We start from the raw sequence: 22,485 nt of genomic DNA, 5'->3' as shown, positions 1-22,485 counted from the left end.
ATCACAACTTGTAAATTAATGTAAATAAACACAGAGAAAAAATCCTTTATTTGGAATAAAGTACAAATGCACCCTTCTTCACCTCTTTATTAACCCCCAACACCCTGAAGCTCCGGAGTATTCCACACAAGGTCCCACAATGACACATCCAGCTCTGTTACATCTCACAGCTTGCAGCCATAGAGAAGACTGCTAGCTATGAGTGTAGCCTATTACTGAGCTGCGATGAGCGATGACTGCAGGCAGATACTGTCACAGGCTGGGGGCTGCGTCAGCCTGCAACCAATCACAAACGAGAGGGCAGCCGGTGGGCGGGGAAAACATGGAAAGCTGTGTGTATACGATGCACAATACAAGAAGTGAATGCGCGACCTGGAAGCAGTGTGCCACCATGACACCGAGTCTCAGTACGTATGAAACTCTCACTTATTTCTTCTTTTGTTTATTTTTACTTTAATTGCCGAATCTGGATCGTGCACCCGGAATCCCGGGCCCATGTCCGGCACCCAGATATCGTTGAAACCGCGCAGATCCGGCCTTTTACAGTCCGGATCCGCTCAGCCCTAGTCATAAGGGTTGCACCAGTGTGGTTTCTCTCACCGCTCTGTGTAACGTGAGAGGCGGCTGTTACCACGTCTCTTGCACTGACTGACAGCTGGATCAGCATTACATATGAATTGTTCCCTTTAAATATAGATAGTGCTTTACAGTAACTCCATTCAGGTGAATGCACTGGTAATACTATAACTTGACATCTGTGGAACAAAATCAAAGTGATACCTTACCAAAAGTATCCTACATCGCACTTAAAGGAGTTGTCTGGTGGAGTGTGACACCCGGCACCACTGCCGATCAACGGTTCTCGGTGCTCGCAACGGCAGGAGCAGAGGAACGAACTACACAGCTCCTTTAACTGTATAGTAGCTACTGTCGGCTACTGCACATCCATCCCTAGTTATTTGAATATGGATGGATATGCACTACCACGTTGTGACCACTATGCAGTTGAAGGAGCTGTGTAGCTTGTTCTGCTGCACTTGTAAGTAATCACTTCTGGCCATCACCAGCACCAAGAACAGCTGATTGGTGGTGATGCTGGGTGTTCAGCTCAGCTAAACACATCCATCTGCCACCGGTACCAAATACAGCTGATTGGAGGAGGGTGCCTGGTGTCGCACCCCTACTGATCTGATAATAATAACCAATACTATCCTAAGACTAGGACCTTATATAAAGTACTGGACAACCCTACTGGTATTAATAGTTATGACTAAGAACCAGGGAGTTAGACAAATCTATCACCTCAACTCACTAACCCAACTCTCCCATGTTCCTTTTTTGTAAATTTTCATCAGAATCTGGTTTCACCTGTCTCCACATCCTCCATGCACCCAACAGCACCTGGTAAGTGCACTTGGATACTGGCTGATGACTGGCTCATGTTGCTTGATAAGAAAACCCCTATTTGTAGTGCCCCTGAATACATCAGGGTGCTACAGGGAACTGCATCCTGTCACCCATGGTGCAGGGTCTACCACCCATGGTTCCAGGTTCCCAACAACGGTGTCAGTAACATCCGCACTATAAATCCCAACCACACCTCATACCATAATCTGTACAGACACATCAGTGGGTTGGTCAAGTTGGAGCACGGCACCCACCTAGGGTTCAGGGAGACTGGTGGTAGGGGAGACAAGGAGTTGAGAGTTGGCCCTCAAAGAGTGAGGAGCTGGGGAGTTGTAGCTCCCAGGGAAGCGACAGGTTGGGTCATAGACGGTGGTCCGGGACCACAAAAGTCGGGGACCGGTATCAGGAACACTGGACAGGGGTGTGACGGACGTAGTCTAGGAGGACTGTCGGCACCAGAAAGCCCAATTACCTTACTGGTACCGAGCACGGCGGGGTACAGGACCCTAGATCAGGGAAGAGCTTCAGGCGCCTTGATAATTTACCTGTTGAGGATAGTCTCTTTATGAACTTTACCCAAGAGCTCAGAGATTGAAGGCATCAGCACAACGCGGGGGATAGGGTTCTCCAAAGTACACTAAAATCCCAAGTGCCAGCCATCAAGAGCACAGCTGCCATAAACACGGGTAGCGAGGCCCTGATAGTTTCAAGCCGAGGGGCCACAATGGTCCCTCAATTTGTGCACAGAGGCAGGGCTCCGGACTCACCAAGTGACACTGTTGGGAGCGGGACCTGGACGAGCTCCGCCGCAGAGACTGCGGTACCTAGAGACTTTGGGTTACCATCTGTGTGAGTGTCTGCTTATTCCACCTAATCCAGCACCAAGACTACCGCAGTGAGTAACCTGACCCCTGCACCCTGCCTTCCCAAGGCCAAGCCACCCGATCACCAAACCTCCCCCCACCATCTGGGGCCTTCCCTACCTGCGGAGGGACTGACACCTGCCTGCCCCCACACCATCTGTCCCAGTACTTCTTTCGACAGCGGCGGTACTCCCTTTAACACAACCCGCAGGTGGCGTCACGAACATTTATCCCCTGTAAATACCCCCTTACATTTGAGTGGCTGCAAGCCCCTGGGTCCGGAGACCCTTGAGCCACAGCAATCCCGGATCCGAGCAGTTCGACTGCTGCAGGGGCGGCACATATTTATTATAAGTGTCCCCCCCCTAATTTCTTACATATTGTAAGCTTCTGAGCAGCGTTGTAAGCGTTGTAACTATATTACTTTATATTGTCTCTATCCTCATGTTCCCACTTAATTGTAAATTGTTGCCGAATATGTTGGCGCTATTTAAACAATAATAATTTTATTATAATTAGGGATTTGAAACACATAACTTCCATGTCATCTAGACCTTTCTTCTAATCTTTTTATGGAATATACACAGATGAAGATGTTTGTATCAATTTTGGAATAAATATTGATTTTATCTACTCACGTATGCCGTATAGAGTGATATATGTGACACAATTGAACAGCTGTAAATGATATTCATATTTCACTGATAAAGTAGTGAATATTCAAATAAAAGAACGCAGCTTGTCATGCCGGGAGTCCACATACTATCATGACACAAAGGACAATGTAGGTGGAGTTTGGAAACTCGTCAGACTGGTTGAAAGGTAGAGCCGCCCTGAGGAGGATCTGTGGGAGAAAAATGTCCCAACAGGGAACTGAGACCTAGAAGAGAAACACCATAGAGGACATCACTACAAAGCAGCCATGTGTGGACCCAGTAAGTTGCCATTTTTTATTGTGTACACTGGTAATAGTTGTACAAACAAGGAGTTGTCAGAACTTAGTGTATTCTGCCGTCCCACACAAATATCCAGTTTATGTTGTATTTAGAGGATTTGCATATAATGTGTCTTTTAGGTAGAAATAATAATGTTCTAAGAAGAAAACTTATTAAGACTAGCATCTAAACTTGAGATGGGAAGTGCTGCTTGATCCTTTCATCTAGATGTATACATAGAGCGAGAGAAAGGGAGGAAGAGAGGGATACAATGTGGGATGTGAGCGGGATAGAACACCTATGGAATAATCTCTAATAAACAATTTAGGCTGAAAGGTTCTCTTGGTTTAAGAAACAATTGTTAGGAAATTCCTTCAAAATCTGTTTATTTTCTCATTTTTCTGATACATATTTGTAACAAGTCTGATCCTGCCAGCATTATCTGATACAAATCGTGCTGATAAAGAAAACCCTGTTATGGCTATAAATGAATTCTCCCAGTGCATTATTAGAAAAATCTATCGCCTACCATGAGTGGACACAGAGAAGAGGGCTCCTGGGCAAAGAGGTCATATCTGGACTATGTGCAGTCCTGTAGTTCATCATAGTGTTCAATTACACCGGCTTTGGACATGGAAGAGGTCGCATTCACCTGTTGGGACTTTGTGTGACTACAAAGGCTGCATCAATGCTATGTTCACCCCGGAGTACATACATAAAGTGGTTGTGAAGACCTCTCAGGATCTTGGCGTTCACATATTTATTGTATTTAGTAACGTTTAGTTGATGGATGCATTGTCATTGTAGCATTTGTATAATCGCAACAAGAGAGTTCATGGTATATGCTTTTCCTTTATAAGACTGTGTGCCCACAATGAGTTTTTGGTGAGTTTTTGATGCTGTGCGGTTACAGTTCTAGCAATGATTAATAGAAAATCTGCAACATAAAAAACCCACCAAATACTCTTCGTGTTAACACAGTCTTAAGGCCGCTTTACACGCTGCGATATCGTGACCGATATCGCTAGCGTGCGTACCCGCCCCCATCGGTTGTGCGACACGGGCAAATTGCTGCCCGTGGCGCACAACATAGCGTGGACCCGTCACACTACTTACCTGCCTACCAACGTCGCTGTGACTGGTGAACCGCCTCCTTTCACAGCAGCGTCACTGAACCACCGCCCAATAGAAGCGGAGGGGCGGAGATGAGCGTGACGTAACATCCCGCCCACCTCCTTCCTTCCGCATTGTGGCCGGGAGGCAGGTAAGGAGAGATTCCTCGTTCCTGCGGTGTCACACACAGCGATGTGTGCTGCCGCAGGAGCGATGAACTACGTTGTACACCGATCAGCAGCGATATTTGAGAATGGCACCGATGAGCGATTTTGACCGTTTTTGCGACGATTCAAAATCGCTCATAGGTGTCACACGCAAAGACATCGCTAAAGCGACCGGATGTGTGTCACAAATTCCGTGACCCCCAACGAGATCGCTCGGGCGATGTCGCAGCGTGTAAAGCCCGCTTAAAGGCTATGTGCACACTGTGCGTTGCTATGTGCACATTGTGCATTTTTTTCCCCACAGATTTTCATGCTTCTTTCCTTGCAGATTTTAATCAATACTGCTGGGAAAAATGCATGTCAGCAAAGTCTATGAGAATTGTGACTTGCTGTGCACACGCTGCTTCTTTTTTCCTTGCAGATTTGTTTGCCGAAAAAGAAGGAGCATGTCAATTGTTTCTGCGTTTCTATAATCCCCTGCAATGCTTTATCACTACAGTGGATGATATCGCAGCACTTTGCGTCACACACTATGCATACAGCATGGTGTGTGAAGCGCTCCATAGCTCAATAACCCGGGATCGTTATAATGATTACCCAGGCTTGCCATGGCAGCTATCGGGTCCCTGTGATCGCATTACAGGGACCCGATCGCCAGGCAGAGGTAAGCGATCCCTCTCCCTACCTCCTGAATGCGGCATTGATCGCAGCATTCAGGGGGATAAACTATCATGAGCGGCACAGGCACCACTCCAGGCTGTGAGAGTCGGGTCCCAGCTGTAATATCAGCTGAAGACCTGGTGGTGATCACGGGGGTACAGCGCCTGAACCCCCGTGATTGCATTACTAAAAAAAAGCATAGACAAACGTATGTGAAAAAACATGCAAACGCGATAAAAAATTTGTGTTTGTTTCTGCTGCATTTTTCTTGCCAAAACATGCTTTTTTATTTGTATGTGCACATAGCCAAAGGTTTATATAGAAATTTAAAAAACTATCTAGCTATCTAGCTTTGCAGGTGGAAAATCACACAGCATATTTCAGTAGTAACAACATAGGTAGGAATTTGGCAAAGCTTATTCACACATAGAGAAAATATATTGCCATATAGTGCAGATTATAAATCAGCCGCAAGGCAATTTACACTGAAGATTTCTACTTTGTACAATGTAACTTGTGCAGATTTTTTGCTGATTTTAAATACAAAATTGAAGCAGATTTATGCAAAATGAGCAATGGAAGAACTTGTACATGTGAATATAAATGTAAGTTGTTTAAGGTACATTAAATGGGTCTAGGCCCTATAGCGATGCAAGTGGAACCTGGAGGTGGAGAATGCAGCAGCCGCATCAATGTCATAGGAAACCAGCCAAAATATTTTAAACATTTTTTTAATGATGTTCCTGAGATTTGTTCTTGGGCAGCAAATTGTAAATGAAAGGACATTGCAGAGTGTATGCACGTCTCTGTTTTTATACAAATTTGGAGAATCCATATACAAGTAATACTTTACCTTTGTTGTGATAAATATTTAGCATGTTAACAACTATGCAGCATATTTTTGTATAATTAAATATATTTATCAATACTTTATTTTAAAGGAAAATCTAAAGAAATAATATATTCCGACTAAAATCCTCTGTAGTCCTGTGAGGGCTTCACAAAATCCAATGTTTGCTCCTGACCACGAATATGCATGGATCTTGTTAATAATTACAGATTGTTGATTTTACGTTAGGTATCAGTGCGACCCTGTACCTTTCACAGATGGCTCACATAGTATCAGTCGTGTCACGCTTATCATGTTACCAGCTGCACTCCATATTGTAGCCATAAAAAGGCAGACTTCAACATAGATGTTCATTCACTATTATCTCGGACTTACAGGAGAGATAGGACAGCTAAGAAGAGAGGGAAAATTACAATGAACAGTAACAAATATAAGGCTGGAAACACTTATGCGTGTAAAATCGGTCCGAGTTGCATGATAAAAAGTCGGACGATTTCAGTTCACGTTATGATCAGTGTGCAATGCAACTGCACTGCGATCCTGGGATTTTTTTCATGATTGCAGTGCGTGTGCAATGCGTGTTTGATGCGTATGGGATCCGTTTTTACTATGTCATCTGCCATTCAGCTCTGCTACATGGCCGCTGACAGCAGACACAGACAGAGCCATGTAGCAGAGCTGAATAGCCGCTGACAGCAGACACAGACAGAGCTGCACGATCAGAATGAAGTCGGATGAACTTTACCCGACTTCATTGTCGTCCTGCGGCTTTGTCTATGTGGCATGGACCCTGATTTTCGGTCACCAGTGACGGACGCGCCAGTGACCGCAAATCCCCTGAGTGACAGAAGTGATCCGCGCAATCAGCGGTGCAGTCATTGAGGTTACCCGCGGCCACAGCAGAAGTCCTCCCGCTGAGACCTGTGGCCGCGGGTATCCTGAGTGACGTCATCGCTGATAGCGCGACTCACTTCAGTCGCTGCGGGGAGCTCACAGAGAGCGATCGTGGTCTGTGACTGCTCTCTGTCAGCTTCCGATGTAGCAGAGCTGACAGCGTCGAGGGACCTTTGTGGATTACGTCGGACATGGAAGGGTACTTGGGGACTTGAATAAAGTGGTGAAAGAGGGTTGGTTTTTTTTGTTATTTATTTCAAATAAAGGATTTTTTGGTTTATGTCTTCATTTTTTTAAACTTACAGGTTAATCATGGAAGATATCTCGGGGAGACGCCTGCCATGATTAATCTAGGACTTAGTGGCAGCTATGGGCTGCTGCCATTAACTCCTTATTACCTCGATTGCCACCGCACCAGGGCAATTCGGGATGGCTGGGTACAGTCCCGGGACTGTCGCACCTAATGGAGGCGGCTAATCCGGGCAGCTGCTAGCTGATATTGTTAGGGTGGTTGGCTCCCCATAACGTGGGGCTCCCCATCCTGACAATACTAGCCTTCAGCCGTGTGGCTTTACCCTGGCTGGAATTAAAATTGGGGGGAACCGCACGCCGTTTTTTTTTAAAATAATTTATTTATTTATTTTACTGCATGATATAGACCCACCCACCGGCAGCTGTGATTGGTTGTAGTGAGACAGCTGTCACTCATCGTGGGGGCGTATCTGACTGCAACCAATCATAGGCGCCGGTGGGCGGGTAAAGCAGGGAATACGAGATTGAATAATGAGAAGCCGGCTTTTTCAAAAGAGGAGAAGCCGCCGGAGCAGTGTGAACGCCGTGCAGAGCCGCGCTGGTGATCGGGCATCGGTGAGTATGAGAGAGGGGAGAGGAATAGACCGACATGGACAGAGAGAGAGAGAGAGAGATAGTGACCGACTGACAGAGAGAGAGAGAGAGACTGACCGACCGACAGAGAGAAAATAGAGACCGAGAGGGAGAGACCGACTGACAGAGATAGAGATTGACCGACATTGTGAGACCTCACTCATTTCCAGTGTTTTGTGAAACATGCGATAAATGTATTTAGAAAAACGAATGTCACTAGGATGGTGTGAGAGCCGATCCGTGTTACATCCGTTTATTTACCCGCTCTTATAGAGTTGAATTGGAGAGACGCGCGAGAAACTCTCCAAAACGCAGCATGCTGCGATTTTTTTTTTCTCTCAGTCCGATTTGGACTGAGAAGAAAATAGCAGATGAGAGCTGCCTCCCATTAACATGTGTCCGAGTGCAATGCGAGAATTTCTCGCATTTCACTACTGCGAGAAAATCGCAAGTGAGAAGCCGGCCTAAAAGTCAGTTACTATTTGATGTTGGTGGGTGAATGTAAATCGTATATTAGATTTCTTTTTCTTCAATCAAAAGATATCCTACCATCCCAATAATGAAAAGTTTGAGAAAATGAATGCATGAGCTCTGTTATTGTGGACTTAGCCTAATAAAGCTGTATATGCAAACAGATTATGCCAAGGATAATAAACTATGTAACTACAGACTTGTGAATCTTCACACTGCGCACACTGCATGCTGTGAGGATTCTCCAGTCTTGATGCCAGGAGCAGTATGATTCTGAGCTCGCTCAGTACACTTGAATCGAGTGAGCCTGTACATATCTAGTTGGAATGTAGCATGGAGTATTCATACCACATACTTGCGGTGACATGACTGCCTGCTCCCAGATCCAGGACCGTAGAATCCTCACAGTGTGCAGTCTGCGCAGTGTGAGGATTCACAAATCTGCAGTCATATAGAGTGACCATTCACTAGTTTGAGCAAGGTAAACTAACCATATCAAAGAATAGTGGCTGAAGAGCTGGATTAAATGTTGTTTTGATTTTTTTTTTCTATGTCTTATCTCCATTGCACTTATTAGTTTGCAAGGTTTAATTTGTCATTTTTCCTTCAATCGTGGGGACACTAGAAGAAATTTGTTTGAAATCTAGGACTGACCTCTGGGGGGCTGTTCTTTCCCCTGCTTCCCAGAGATCGATGTCTGCTATCTTCCCCTTGGTTGAAGGGCTACTTAGAATCTGAACTTTAAAGGTAATATCTCGTCAGCGAAGATGAAAAATAAAATAAAAACCATGTTCTACTGTATTATGTAAAGTCAAGAAGGAATTTGTTCTCCTAATATGGGGAAACAGGATGGATTTGAGTCTTTTTTCAGCCTTAAAGGCCCAGTTACACGCAACGACGGATGTAACGATATATCGCCGGGGTCACGGATTCCGTGATGCACATCCGGCATCGTTAGCGACGTCGTTCCATGTGACAGCAAGGAACGACCGTTAACGATGGAAAATACTCACCTTATCGTCCATCGTTGACATGTCGTTCCTTTTTAAATAATCATTGATTGTTGAGCACGCAGGTTGTTCATCGTTCCCGAGGCAGCACACATCGCTACGTGTGACACCTCGGGAACAATGAACTGCAGCTTACCTGCGGCCACCGACAATGCGGAAGGAAGGAGATGGGCGGGATGTTACGTCCCGCTCATCTCCGCCCCTCCGCTTCTATTGGGTGGCCACTTAGTGACACCGCTGTGACGCCGCACGAACCGCCCCCTAAAAAAGGAGGCGGTTCGATTTTGTGCACCACAGGCAGCAATTTGCCCGTAATGCACAAACGACGGGGGCTGGTGCTTTCACCAGCGATATCGCTAGCGATATCGCTGCGTGTAACACCCTCTTCAGACTATTAAATTGTTCAGCTCTACTGCCATTATTCCATGATGTAGCCAGTTGACATCCTAAAACTGGTGAAAGGTCCTCTTTATCCTGTTGGCAACGTGTTCCGTACAAGTAAGGCACTTGTCAGTTGGCAATGAATGGAGCGGGCTCAGGAGGTGAGCTTGCTCTGTTCCCTGCAGATGATGGTTGTATTATTCATTCATTATATGCCTCTGATAGCTGTGATTATTATTATTATTATTATTGTTTATTTATAGAGCACCATTGATTCCATGGTGCTGTACATGAGGGGGTTACATACAGAATACATATACAAGTTACAATAGACAGACTGGTACAGAGGGAAGAGGGCCCTGCCCTTGCGGGCTTACATCCTAAAGGATTTTGGGGAGGAGACAGTAGGTGGGGTGTAGGTGGGGCGGCAGCTCCGCACGGTGGTGGGGCGGCAGCTCCGCACGGTGGTGGGGCGGCAGCTCCGCACGGTGGTGGGGCGGCAGCTCCGCACGATGGTGGGGCAGTGGCGTCATTGTAGATTATAGGCATTTCTGAACAGATGAGTTTTCAGAGTCCGTTTGAAGTTTGCAAGTGTAGTAGATAGTTTGATGTGTTGAGGCAGTGAGTTCCAGGAGACTGGGGATGCTCGGGAGAAGTCTTGGAGTCGGTTGCATGAGGAGCGAATGAGAGAGGAGGAGAGAAGGAGATCTTGGGAGGACCTGAGGTTACGTTTTGGAGTGTAGCGAGAGATTAGTTCAGAGATATATGGAGGAGACAGATTATGGATAGCTTTGTAGGTCAGGGTTAGTAGTTTGAATTGGATACGATAGACGATTGGGAGCCAGTGGAGGGTCTTGCAGAGAGGAGAAGCGGGGTGGTATTGAGGAGAGAGGTGGATCATTCGGGCAGCAGAGTTAAGGATGGACTGGAGAGGGGCGAGTGTGTTAGCAGGGAGACCACAGAGGAGGATGTTGCAGTAGTCGATGCGGGAGATTATGAGGGCATGCACTAGCATTTTTGTAGATTGGGGATTGAGGAAAGGGCGGATTCTGGAGATATTTTTGAGTTGAAAACGGCAGGAGGTGGTGAGGGATTGGATGTGCGGTATGAAGGACAGGGCAGAGTCAAAGGTCACTCCGAGGCACCGAACTTTGGGTGCTGGGGAGAGCGTGATTGGAGTAGAACTCCATCCGAGGCTGTTAAACTGTTAGGCTATGTCCGCACGTTGCTTTTTACCTGCTTTTTTGCTGCTTTTTCAACTGCAGAGTTTAATGCCAAAATGGTTGTGTTCTGCTTTTCAAGCAAAGTCTATGGGAATTTGGGTTTCTTGTCCGCACTATGCAGTTCAAACTGCAGCCTTTTTGTTGCAGAACTTTGGTCAAAAACTTAGCTTTGCAGTGCAAAACCCAAATGGCAAAAACAATTGACATGTCAATTGTTTTTGCCATTTGGGTTTTGCACTGCAAAGCTGAGTTTTTGACCAAAGTTCTGCAACAAAAAGGCTGCAGTTTGAACTGCATAGTGCGGACACGAAACCCAAATTCCCATAGACTTTGCTTGAAAAGCAGAACACAACCATTTTGACATTAAACGCTGCAGTTGAAAAAGCAGCAAAAAAGCATGTAAAAAGCAACGTGCGGACATAGCCTTAAATGGCTCTTTCATTCTCTGACATTTAGAGCTCACGGACAAGGGGATGTGATTTTTCAGTAGCCTCCATGGGTCACCGATCACAGCGCACCGATAGACTGACGTGACAGCCAGGGGCCGGCTGCATACTCACCTGACTCTCATGATATTTATTTCTGTGAATGCCAGCCTCTGTAGTATTGCAGTATATAAGTGATCAGACGATCGCAAGTTCAAGTTCCCCGAGGGGACTACAGAATGTAAAAAAGGCTATTAAAGAGCAAAAGATGTAGAAACAAATGCACATGTAGTATAATTAATTGGTAAAAACTGCAAATAGGAAAAAAAATGGAAATGCCAGAATTGTGTTTTATTGGTCATCACAATTCCCCCCCCCCAAAAAAAGAATGCATAAGAAGCGATCAAAGCATCGCATCTCCCCAAAAATGGTATAAATGAAAACATCAGGTCACCCTGCAAAAAACAAACCCCCACACACTGACTGAAAAATGGGTCTCAGAAAATGGCAATACAAGCAATTTTACTTTATTTTTTTTAAGAATTTCTATTTTTTTTTTTACCATTTAAATAGAAAAAACAACTATGCAAGTTTGAGTCATGGTAATCATACTGAGCTGGGGAATCCTATTTCCAGGTCATATGAACGCTAGAAAAATAAAATGCGTAATGCGTTTTTTTTCTCAATTTCACCTCACTTGGAATGTTTTTGCCATTTTCCAGAACACTATATAGTAAAATGAATTATGGTCAGTCATTCAAAAGCACAACTCATCCTGCAAAAAACAAGCCCACATATGGCTATGTAGTCAGAAATATAAAAATAGGATAAAATAATATGAAAATGGGAAAATGAAAAAAAAAAAAAATTGCCCACTCCACTATTTCTCAATATAAAGGTCATCAATGAATATATCTCTTTCACTTGATGAGACAGGTGTACTTACTTAAAAACTCTCTGTCACAATAGCTGTAATTATTGTTGACACATTTTTTATTTAGGGGAGCAAATTTAGGAATATTCATCCAAATATAACATTGAGTGATCTACCAAGAAGGCTTTTTGTGTGATTATGAACCTGTACTATGAATGTGTATATTTATCGATATTACCTTTTACAATATGAATTAGAGGATAAATTATTAATGTTAAATACTGTTTTCTTATTATATTGCCAATGTATAGACTATCTAAAGTATACACAGTGTGCAGAATTATTAGGCAAGTTGTATTTAAGGGGATTTTTTTTTTTATTGATCAACAACTATGTTCTCAATCAACCCAAAAGACTTATAAATATCAAAGCTTAATATTTTTGGAAGTTGGAGTGGGTTTTTTTTAGATTTGGCTATCTTAGGAGGATATCTGATTTTGCAGGTAACTATTACTGTGCAGAATTATTAGGCAGCTTAATAAAAACCAAATATATTTCCATCTCACTTGTTTATTTTCAGGTAAACCAAAATAACTGCACAAAATTTATAAATAAACATTTCTGACATGCAAAAACAAAACCCCAATAAATTAGTGACCAATATAGCCACCTTTCTTTATGATGACACTCGACAGCCTACCATCCATAGATTCTGTCAGTTGCTTGATCTTTACGATCAACATTGTGTGCAGCAGACACCACAGCCTCCCAGACACTGTTCCGAGAGGTGTACAGTTTTCCCCCCCTGTAGATCTTAGATTTTATGAGGAACCATAGGTTCACTATGGGGTTGAGATCAGGTGAACAAGGGGGCCATGTCATTATTTTTTCATCTTTTAGACCTTTACTGGCCAGTCACGCTGTGGTGTAGTTGGATGCATGTAATGGAGCATTGTCTTGCATGAAAATCATGTTTTTCTTGAACAATACCAACTTCTTCCTGTACCACTGCTTGAAGAAGTCTTCTAGAAACTGGCAGTAGGTCTGGGAGTTGAGTTTCACTCCATCCTCAACCTGAAAAGGTCCTACAAGTTCATCTTTGATCATACCAGCCCATACCAGTACCCCACCTCCACATTGCTGGCGTCTGAGTCGGAGTGGATCTCTCTGCCAATTACTGATCCAGCCTCTGGCCCATCCATCTGCCTCATCTAGAGTCACTCTCATTTCATCAGTACAAAAAACCTTTGAAAATTCAGTCTTAAGATATTTCTTGGCCGAGTCTTGACGTTTTATCTTATGTTTCTTGTTCAAAGGTGTTCGTTTTTCAGCATTCCTTACCTTGGCCATGTCCCTGAATATGGCACACCTTGTGCTTTTTGATACTCCAGTAACGTTGAAGCTCTGAAATATGGCCAAACTGGTGGCAAATGGCATCTTGGCATCTTCACGCTTGATTTTCCTCAGTTCATGGGCAGTTATTTTGCGCCTTTTTTGCCCAACACGCTTCTTGCAACCCTGTTGGCTATTTGCCATGAAACGCTTGATCACACTTCAAAAGTTTGGCAATTTCAAGACTGCTGCATCCCTCTGCAAGACATCTCACAATTTTGGACTTTTCATAGCCCGTCAAATCTCTCTTCTGACCCATTTTGCCAAAGGAAAGGAAGTTGCGTAATAGTTAAGCACACCTTATATAGGTTGTTGATGTCATTACACCACACCCCTCCTCATTACAGAGATGCACATCACCTGATTTACTTAATTGGTAGTTGGCTCTCAAGCCTATACAGCTTGGAGTAGGACAACATGTATAAAAATTATCATGTGATCAAAATACTCATTTGCCTAATAATTCTGCACACAGTGTAGTATGCTTTCACAAGGGCTTGCTGGCAAATTTTAGTACACCATAGTTAACATTGTTTGATCAAAAAGTGTAAAAGCCATCCCACAAGGTGTACCCAACAGGACGGTCCTATTTTAGTATTAAAACCTTACCTTGTGTTATGGACATCAATGTGAATAACGGCAAAGAAGGGCAAGGCCCCAACTACAGCCACCTGTCCATGGGAAGCTATATAGAATAAATGCCTAGCTCAGAAGGGAGGGACACGCCCCCATTTGTAAGGATCACAAAAAAATTACAGGGGAAAAGAAAAAAAGCCGGTGCATAAGTTGGTACACGTGCAATGAAACAAACTGCTGCCAATTCACAGACAAAACCTCTTGGGCTTTGTCTGATAATTACAACTTAGCATAACATATGGTCAGTCTTTTGAGTTTCTTATAATGGCTTCAGGTTTCCAAAACCTCAAAATGGTTAAAATAAGGGATTGGTCTATGCTTCAGGTAGTTTCTGCTCACTAGTATATTCAATACAATTTAACCCCTTAACGACCACCGGCAGTAATATTACAACCTAGCTGTCATAGTGTTAAACTCCACCGGTTGCTGCAGGCAGCCTGCGGCGATCTGCGCACGTCAGCTGATTTGTACAGCTGACATGTGTGGCTTGCAGGCACGAGTAGATTCGCGATCTGCCCATGCGTGTTAACCCCTTAAATGGCGCTGTCAAAATGTGACAGCTCCATTTAAATCACGGTAAAACTTTACTCACCGGCCTCCACCGGAAGTAACGTGACGTGATCACGTGGATCCAATGGTTGTCATGGTAGCACAGGTCAGGTGATGACTCCTGTAGATCACATGACTTGGGTCCTGTAACAAGCAGCTGAGTACTGCAGGTTACAAGAGATGAGCATTTCTCCCAATCTGAGCGGTGCTGCTCTGATCATTAGAAAAGAATGAGCGATCAGACTGCTGATCGTTATAGCCCCCAAGGGGGACTAGTAAAAGGAAAAAAAAAAGTTTTGAAATAATAAAAAAAAGAAAAAACCTAAAAGTTCAAATCACCCCCTTTCACCCTATTGAAAATTAAAGGGTTAAAAAAATAAAAAATATACACACAATTTGTACCGCCAAGTTCACAAATGCCCGATCTATCAAATATAAAATCAATTAATCTGATCGGTAAACGGTGCAGCGGCAAAAAAAAATTGAAATGCCAAAATTAAGGTTTTTTCGTCGCCACAAATTTTGCGCAAAATGCAATAACAAGCAATCAAAATGTAGCATCTGCGCAAAATTGGTACCGTTAAAAACGTCAGCTTGAGAAGCAAAAAATATGCCGTCATTGAGCCATAGATCCAGAAAAATAAGAACGCTACGGGTAGCGGAAAATGGCGCAAAACATGCGCCATTTTTTTTGGACAAAATTCTGATTTTTTTTTTAACCACTTAGATAAAATTAATCCTATACATGTTTGGTCTAAGAATCCTATACATGTCTAAGAACGCGCACCGACCTGAGGCATCACATCGACATATCAGTGCACACAGTGAATAAAATATTTCAAAAACAATAGTGCAATCGCACTTGTTTTTGCAATTTTTCCGCATTTGGAATTTTTTTTCCGTTTTCCAGTACACTATATGGTAAAACTCATGGTTTCAATTAAAAGTACAACTTATTCCGCAAGAAACAAGCACTCACATCGCCCGATTGTCTGAAAAAGAAAATAGTTACGGCTCTCAGAAAAAGGGGAGCGGAAATAAAAAACGGAAAATAGGCTGGGGTGAAAGGGTTAAATTAAACAGCCGCAGGCCAAGAATATAGGAAAAGACTACCAAAAAGAACTAAAAAAAATAAGCTACATTATAAAAAGCGTCAGCATGTCCTGAAACGTCATCTGACTGAAACATTTGGCAGGTTCATAGACGTAATACCCTTTGGATAGTAGTTATGGCACATTAGTAGTTATGGCACATTACATATACACATTAAGACTAACGTTGGATCAACATGCTAATATTGAAGGGTTCGGCCAACAGTTTAATGTGAATGGATGCCTCTGACTGATGATGTTAGGGTCGATATTAGTCCACCATATCAAATTTTGAACTGCAAGAGGTAAGCCAATGCCAGAAATGTCTAGCAGGGACTCTCTCATAGAAAACACAAGATTTTGCACATGGCATAGTTGGGACGATAGCTGTGGCTCAACAAGTGTAAAGTCTATGAGGTGTCAATCAAACACTTGTTCAGCTGACATACACTGTATGTCTTCATTCAGATAGCTGTATTTTCAGTCTTTGTACTGTCCATGTGTGCAACGGACAGCACACTGCCTCTATGATGATCTAGTAAGAAGTTAATAGATTAAAGATTACTGCACCTTCAGAATCAGAACCACCATCAGTACATGAATACTTCCCCAGATCTGTCCTTGAATACACCGTGTGCAGAATTATTAGGTAAGTTGTATTTTAGAGGATTTTTTTTATTATTGATCAACAACTATGTTCTAAATCAACCCAAAAGACTCATAAATATCAAAGCTTAATATTTTTGGAAGTTGGAGTGGTTTTTTTTTTAGATTTGGCTCTTTTAGGAGGATATTTGTTTGTGCAGGTAACTATTACTGTGCAGAATTATTAGGCAACTTAATAAAAACCAAATATATTCCCATCTCACTTGTTTATTTTCACCAGGTAAACCCATATAACTGCACAAAATTTAGAAATAAACATTTCTGGCATTCAAAAACAAAAAATTAGTGTCCAATATAGCCACCTTTCTTTATGATGACACTCAACAGCCTACCATCCATAGATTCTGTCAGTTGCTTGATCTGTTTACGATCAACATTGCGTGCAGCAGCCACCACAGCCTCCCAGACACTGTTCCGAGAGGTGTACTGTTTTCCCTCCCTGTAGATCTTAGATTTTATGAGCAACCACAGGTTCTTTATGGGGTTCAGATCAGGTGAACAAGGGGGGCCATGTCATTTTTTTTCATCTTTTAGACCTTTACTGGCCAGCCACGCTGTGGAGTAGTTGGATGCATGTGATGGAGCATTGTCCTGCATGAAAATCATGTTTTCCTTGAACGATACCGACTTCTTCCTGTACCACTGCTTGAAGAAGTTGTCTTCCAGAAACTGGCTGTAGGTCTGGGAGTTGAGCTTCACTCCATCTTCAACCCGAAATGGTCTCACAAGTTCATCTTTGATGATACCAGCCCATACCAGTATCCCACCTCCACCTTGCTGGCGTCTAAGTCGGAGTGGAGCTCTCTGCCCTTTACTGATCCAGCCTCTGGCCCATCCATCTGGCCCATCAAGAGTCGCTCTCATTTCATCAGTCCATAAAACCTTTGAAAAATCAGTCTTAAAGGGAATCAATCATCAGGATTTTCGGATATAAGCTAAAGCCAGTGCTATACTGGCACTATCAGGCTTATTCTCTACATTCCATTAGTGGTCAGCTCGGATATTTAGGCTTTCAAATCCAAGAAAGTGAAGTTTATAAATTCAGCAGCTTCTTGAGTGACTGTTGCATCTGAGTAGATAATCTCTGGGTGGGTATTCATATGGATTCCCGCCCCCCTGCCTGTTGTTCCTCCCTCTCTCTGTTGTCTATAGTAAGTATTATACAAACTATTCACTTTTTTTGAAGGACCTGTGTGAGGTCATACCCATGTGATCTGGTATCCAGCTTTGTTGGCTGAGGCCCCAACCCTTCTGGTCACATGGGTATGACCTCATCACAAGTCCTTCAAAAAAGTGAATTGCTTGTATAATACTTACCATAGAGGGAGGAACAGGTTTTTATTAAGTTGCCTAATAATTCTGCACAGTAATAGTTATCTGCACAAACAGATATCCTCCTAAGATAGCCAAATCTAAAAAAAAAAAACACTTCAACTTCCAAAGACATTAAGCTTTGATATTTATGAGTCTTTTGGGTTGATTGAGAAAATAGTTGTTGATCAAAAATATAAAAAAATCTTCTAAAATACAACTTGCCTAATAATTCTGCACACTGTGCATACTTTAGATAGTCTCTACATTGGCAATATACTGTATATATGAAGGGACAGCATTATACATCATAAGGGAGGCTGTTTTACAAACAAATATATTACTTTTACCATCTCTTTGCAAGTCATAAAATATAACTATGGAATAAATATTCACATCCAGTGACTTACTGGAGATGTCTTTATCTGATTAGTCATTTTCCCCAATTCATCAAGACTGGCGGTGGTCTGTGCCACGCCAGAAATCTTGGTCCAGTCCGGGACTGGAGTAAGATTTCTCAGAAAAGAGAGAGATGACAGCGTCCACTTGGGTGAAAAAAACTTTTCTTGCTTTGGAGTACCATAGATCGATAGGTCCATAGAGTACCATATCATGTGATTTCCTGGCAGCCAATCAGAATGTTATACAACTGAGCAGGCGCTGACGTCATCATGGATCCTTGCCTAAGTCAGGCAGTGTATTCCTCCACAGACCAATCGAGTGAGTTCTTGTGCGCAGGTGCGGTAATCTTCTGGGATCATCCAGACCTCTCATACTTTCTGACTCCATGTTTCCAGAGACAATAATGTATTGGACATACAGCGTCATTCATATTAGCAGAATAGATATACATTCGGCAATCCAATCGAAATACATAATGTTAAACACGGCGATCCCTATCGTACTCATAATATATGATCATTAACCATTAAGGGAGAAAAAAAACAAGAAAACACACTCTCACTTGAGAGAATGTAAAACAATATGGAAATAGAGGAGAGAGGAGGGAGACATAGGATCATACATACCACGTCACCATCCTGTCACCATGTCCATAAAGGAGCTGACATAAAAAATTAAAATTAAAAACATGCAAAAAACCTTGTGTATCAAAAAAACACACAGCAACAATAAATACAGTACAGATGGCAACCAGGATCACTAGTCCAGAACGCATAAGCTCTGGAGTAAGATTTCTGGCATAAAAAACATCACAGGTCGTTATGAATTAGAGGAGTTGTGGGGTTATGCCCCCACTGTGCCCACATCATATGCCAGCTCTGGCCATTTTGGCGGAGCTAGGAGAAACTGTTAAAAATGCTAAAAGTCACAATTTTTTTCCTTAATTATGAGTTGCGCCATCAAAATTGTGACTTTAAAAATAAATAAATAAATCATGCCAGAATTCTTGCAAAATTGTTTTGATTTTATTTTGTTTCTTCATCATATGTTCAGACCTTCATGTTGACATCTTCCAGCCATGACTCATCTTGTTGCACTGATCACCACAGTTCTGGAAATAAGATTACAAATACTGTACATATACATTTGCCTCCTGAATAAAAACTCCCTTACACTGCGCCAGAATACAAATATGGACCTGTACCGCCCCGGTGTTGGTCGGGCTCCTCGGATTCAGGATATTGGCTGGAGGGGGTCGTCCGGACCCGGATTGGTGGACACTTGGATCCATAAAAGGGGATATTTACAGGGGAGAAGTTTGTGACGCCACCTGTGGGTTGCGGTAATGGGAGTACCGCCGCTGATGTAAGGAGTACTGGGGCAGATGGAGTTTAAGCAGTCTAATGTTAGTCCCTCCACAGGTAGGGAAGGCCCCGGGCTCAGGGGAATGTTTGTTGGTGGTTATTTGGGAGGACAGGGTGCAGGGATCAGTGTACTCACTGTGGTAGTTGTGGTGTTGGATGAAGTTTATAAAGTAGACACATACGCTGCAGGTAAACCAAAGTCTCTGAGTGCCACTGCCACTGCGGGGAGTCCGTCCAGGTGTCCGCTCCCACTGGTGTCACTTGGTAATCCGGAGCCTGCCTCCGTGCACAATTTATTTGTCTGTTGTGGCCCCTTGGCTTGAAGCTGTTAGGGCCCCGCTCACTATGTGTAGTGTAGCTGTGCTCTTGATGGCTGGCACTTGGGATTTCAGTGGGTTGCTTTAAGTGGAAAACCCTATTCCCGCGTTGTGCCGATGCCTTCAATCTCTGAGCTCTTAGGGAAGTTCGTGAAGATACTCTCCCTCCCAGGTTAATTATCAGGACGTTAAATTGGTTCCTGACCTAGGGTCCTGTACTCCGTCATGCTCAGTACCGGTCAGATCTTTTGGGTTTTCTGATGCCGACAGTCCTCCTAGACTATGTCCGTCGCACCCTTTTCTGATGTCACTGCTACCGGTCTCCAACTCCTCTGGTCCCGGACCACCGTCTGTCCCTCCTCACTCTTTGAGGGCTCTCACTGCACTATTTACTTCCTCCCTCCAACCAGGCTGCCTGACCCCTAGGTGAGTGGCCCTATTCCAGCTTGACCAACCCACTGGTGTGTCTGACAGTCATGATGTGAGGTGTGGTTGGGATTTTTTGGTGCTGACGGTAGTGACACCGATTGTTGGGAACCTGGAACCATGGGGGGTTGGCCCTACACCCTAGGGAAAGGATGCCGTTCCCTGTAGCATCCTGATGTAGTCAGGGGCGATACAGACCCTATTAATATATAATTAGCCAATCAAAACATATATTGATAAACCAGCACTGTGCCCACCATTAATTATAATTAGTCTCTGTGGCTTTACACTCTAATACATTACCAGTCTTTGTTCTGTGTCCTCTCTCACATCCCAATTCCAAGACTCTTTACTGTACTCTCCCTCGGCCAATTCACTATAACAACCTGTATTGTCCTCTGTTCCACAATTCATTGTAAGACCCTGTATTGTCTTCCCTAACATCCCCCCATACATTTTAAGAGCCTGAAATTATCTTCTCACACCTACTCCCTAATTCATCTTAAGATGCTGTATTGGAATCTCTCCCACAAATCCTTATAAGATCCAGTATTGTCCTCTACCCCCAGTTATTATCATATTTATAAGGTCTAACTTAGACCCTGTACTGTCTTCTCTCACCCTCCGAAATTAATTTTAAGACCCTGCATTGTCCCAATTCATTATTAGACTCTGTACTTTCCTCTCTCGCCCTCAATTCATTATAGTATCTGTAATGTCCACTTCCCCTTCCCTGTTAAAAGAAGTGTTAAAAAGAAAAAACATCACTCACCTCTCCAGACAGTTCCTCGCTGCGCCATTTCCATCCTCTTGCGGTCAGACACTTGCTAGATTACACAGATGGACAAGCAACCATTGCGCAGATGAGTCATAAAGGGAGCACTGGACAGCAAGAGTCAGGACGACCTCCTGCAGCTCTGCAGTTACCTTTTATTGCAGACAGCGGATCTGCAATAAAGTCTCCCTGCCCAACATGTTGCTGATGCTGAAATAAAATATGAGAGCAATTGGGGCAATCTGGATATGTGCTGCTTCGCCATAGGCCCCCTTCCACCTTTTGGGCCCTGTGTAAATGAACAAGCTGAATCAGCGATATGTCCATCCCTTGCCACACTATCCATCTAATAAACTATTACCACCACTTTCCTCCGTTATGAGCTATAATCTCCACACTGTCTTCACCTCACACTGCCCCCTCTTCACACTATCCCCCCACATTGTCCCCTCTTCACACTGTATTCACCCCACACTGCCCCCTCTTCACACTATCCCCCCACATTGTCCCCTCTTCACACTGTATTCACCCCACACTGCCCCCTCTTCACACTGTATTCACCCCACACTGCCCCCTCTTCACACTGTCCCCCCATTCTGCCCCCTCTTCACAGTGTCCCCCTCACGCTGCCTCCTCTTCACAATGTCTTCACCCCACACTGCCCCCTCTTCTCACTGTCCCCCCATGTGTCATGTGATCTTAGATTACCTTAGACAAAATGCTATGATACTGATGGGTGCAGCCATCCATTGCACACATCCTATCATCTGTTTATATGTGGTATCTCAAGTTTGTGGTGACTAAAAAACTGCTAAAACGTTTCTATTCAAAGTAAATATTTTATTCCACTTTGAAACCTTGTACAACCCCTAAATTTCACTGCCACACAGTATCCCTACATTCCAGAAGGAATTACCCCATGGTAAAGAAGGCAGTACTCATTCATTGTAACGCAGTTTGGGGGCTGCTAGGAGATGTAAACACGTTAGGTTCCCTTCATCAGTTCTTTTCAATGTCTGTTTCAGTCTCTAGGTGGGATGTCATTGTTACTTAACCAATGCTGTTTGTACTGAAACTGTTATTGTGTACATGATTAACAGACCCGCTCATGCAAGGATGGTTTACTGTCGCATTTAAGGAAGGATACTAAAGAAGCTGCTATATGGATGCCATCACAAGCATATAATCCACAATAAAGAGCTTAAGAGATGTGCAAATTACTCCATAGATAAAAAGTGCAAGTAAAGATAAATGATTTAATGTTAGGGAATGAATCATCCCATCCTGTAGAGACGTCTTGGCATCGGAAGTTAGGTAAAGTAAGTTCTGGAAGTAACTTTCTTTTAGAGAAATCAAAACTCACCGTGCGGCTGCTTATTGTTTGGATAAAAAAAATAA

The 22,485-nt window shown here is 43.4% G+C and overlaps 1 protein-coding gene across 1 annotated transcript in view; it reads left to right on the top strand.

Moving 5' to 3' along the window:
• The first annotated feature begins 3,103 nt into the window (after positions 1 to 3,103).
• TMEM54 (transmembrane protein 54) overlaps positions 3,104 to 22,485 on the top strand; it is an 86,925-nt gene continuing 67,543 nt past the window's right edge. Inside the window, exon 1 of the mRNA XM_075336178.1 lies at positions 3,104 to 3,205. Within this exon, the coding sequence (XP_075192293.1) occupies positions 3,193 to 3,205 (13 nt within the window). The 5' untranslated portion in view covers positions 3,104 to 3,192. The remainder of the gene's footprint in view (positions 3,206 to 22,485) is intronic.

Source organism: Anomaloglossus baeobatrachus, chromosome 2, assembly GCF_048569485.1.
Source record: "Anomaloglossus baeobatrachus isolate aAnoBae1 chromosome 2, aAnoBae1.hap1, whole genome shotgun sequence".
Taxonomy (NCBI): Eukaryota; Metazoa; Chordata; class Amphibia; order Anura; family Aromobatidae; genus Anomaloglossus; species Anomaloglossus baeobatrachus.
The sequence above is the reverse complement of the archived record's forward strand: the minus strand, read 5'-3'. Positions and strand labels throughout refer to the sequence as shown.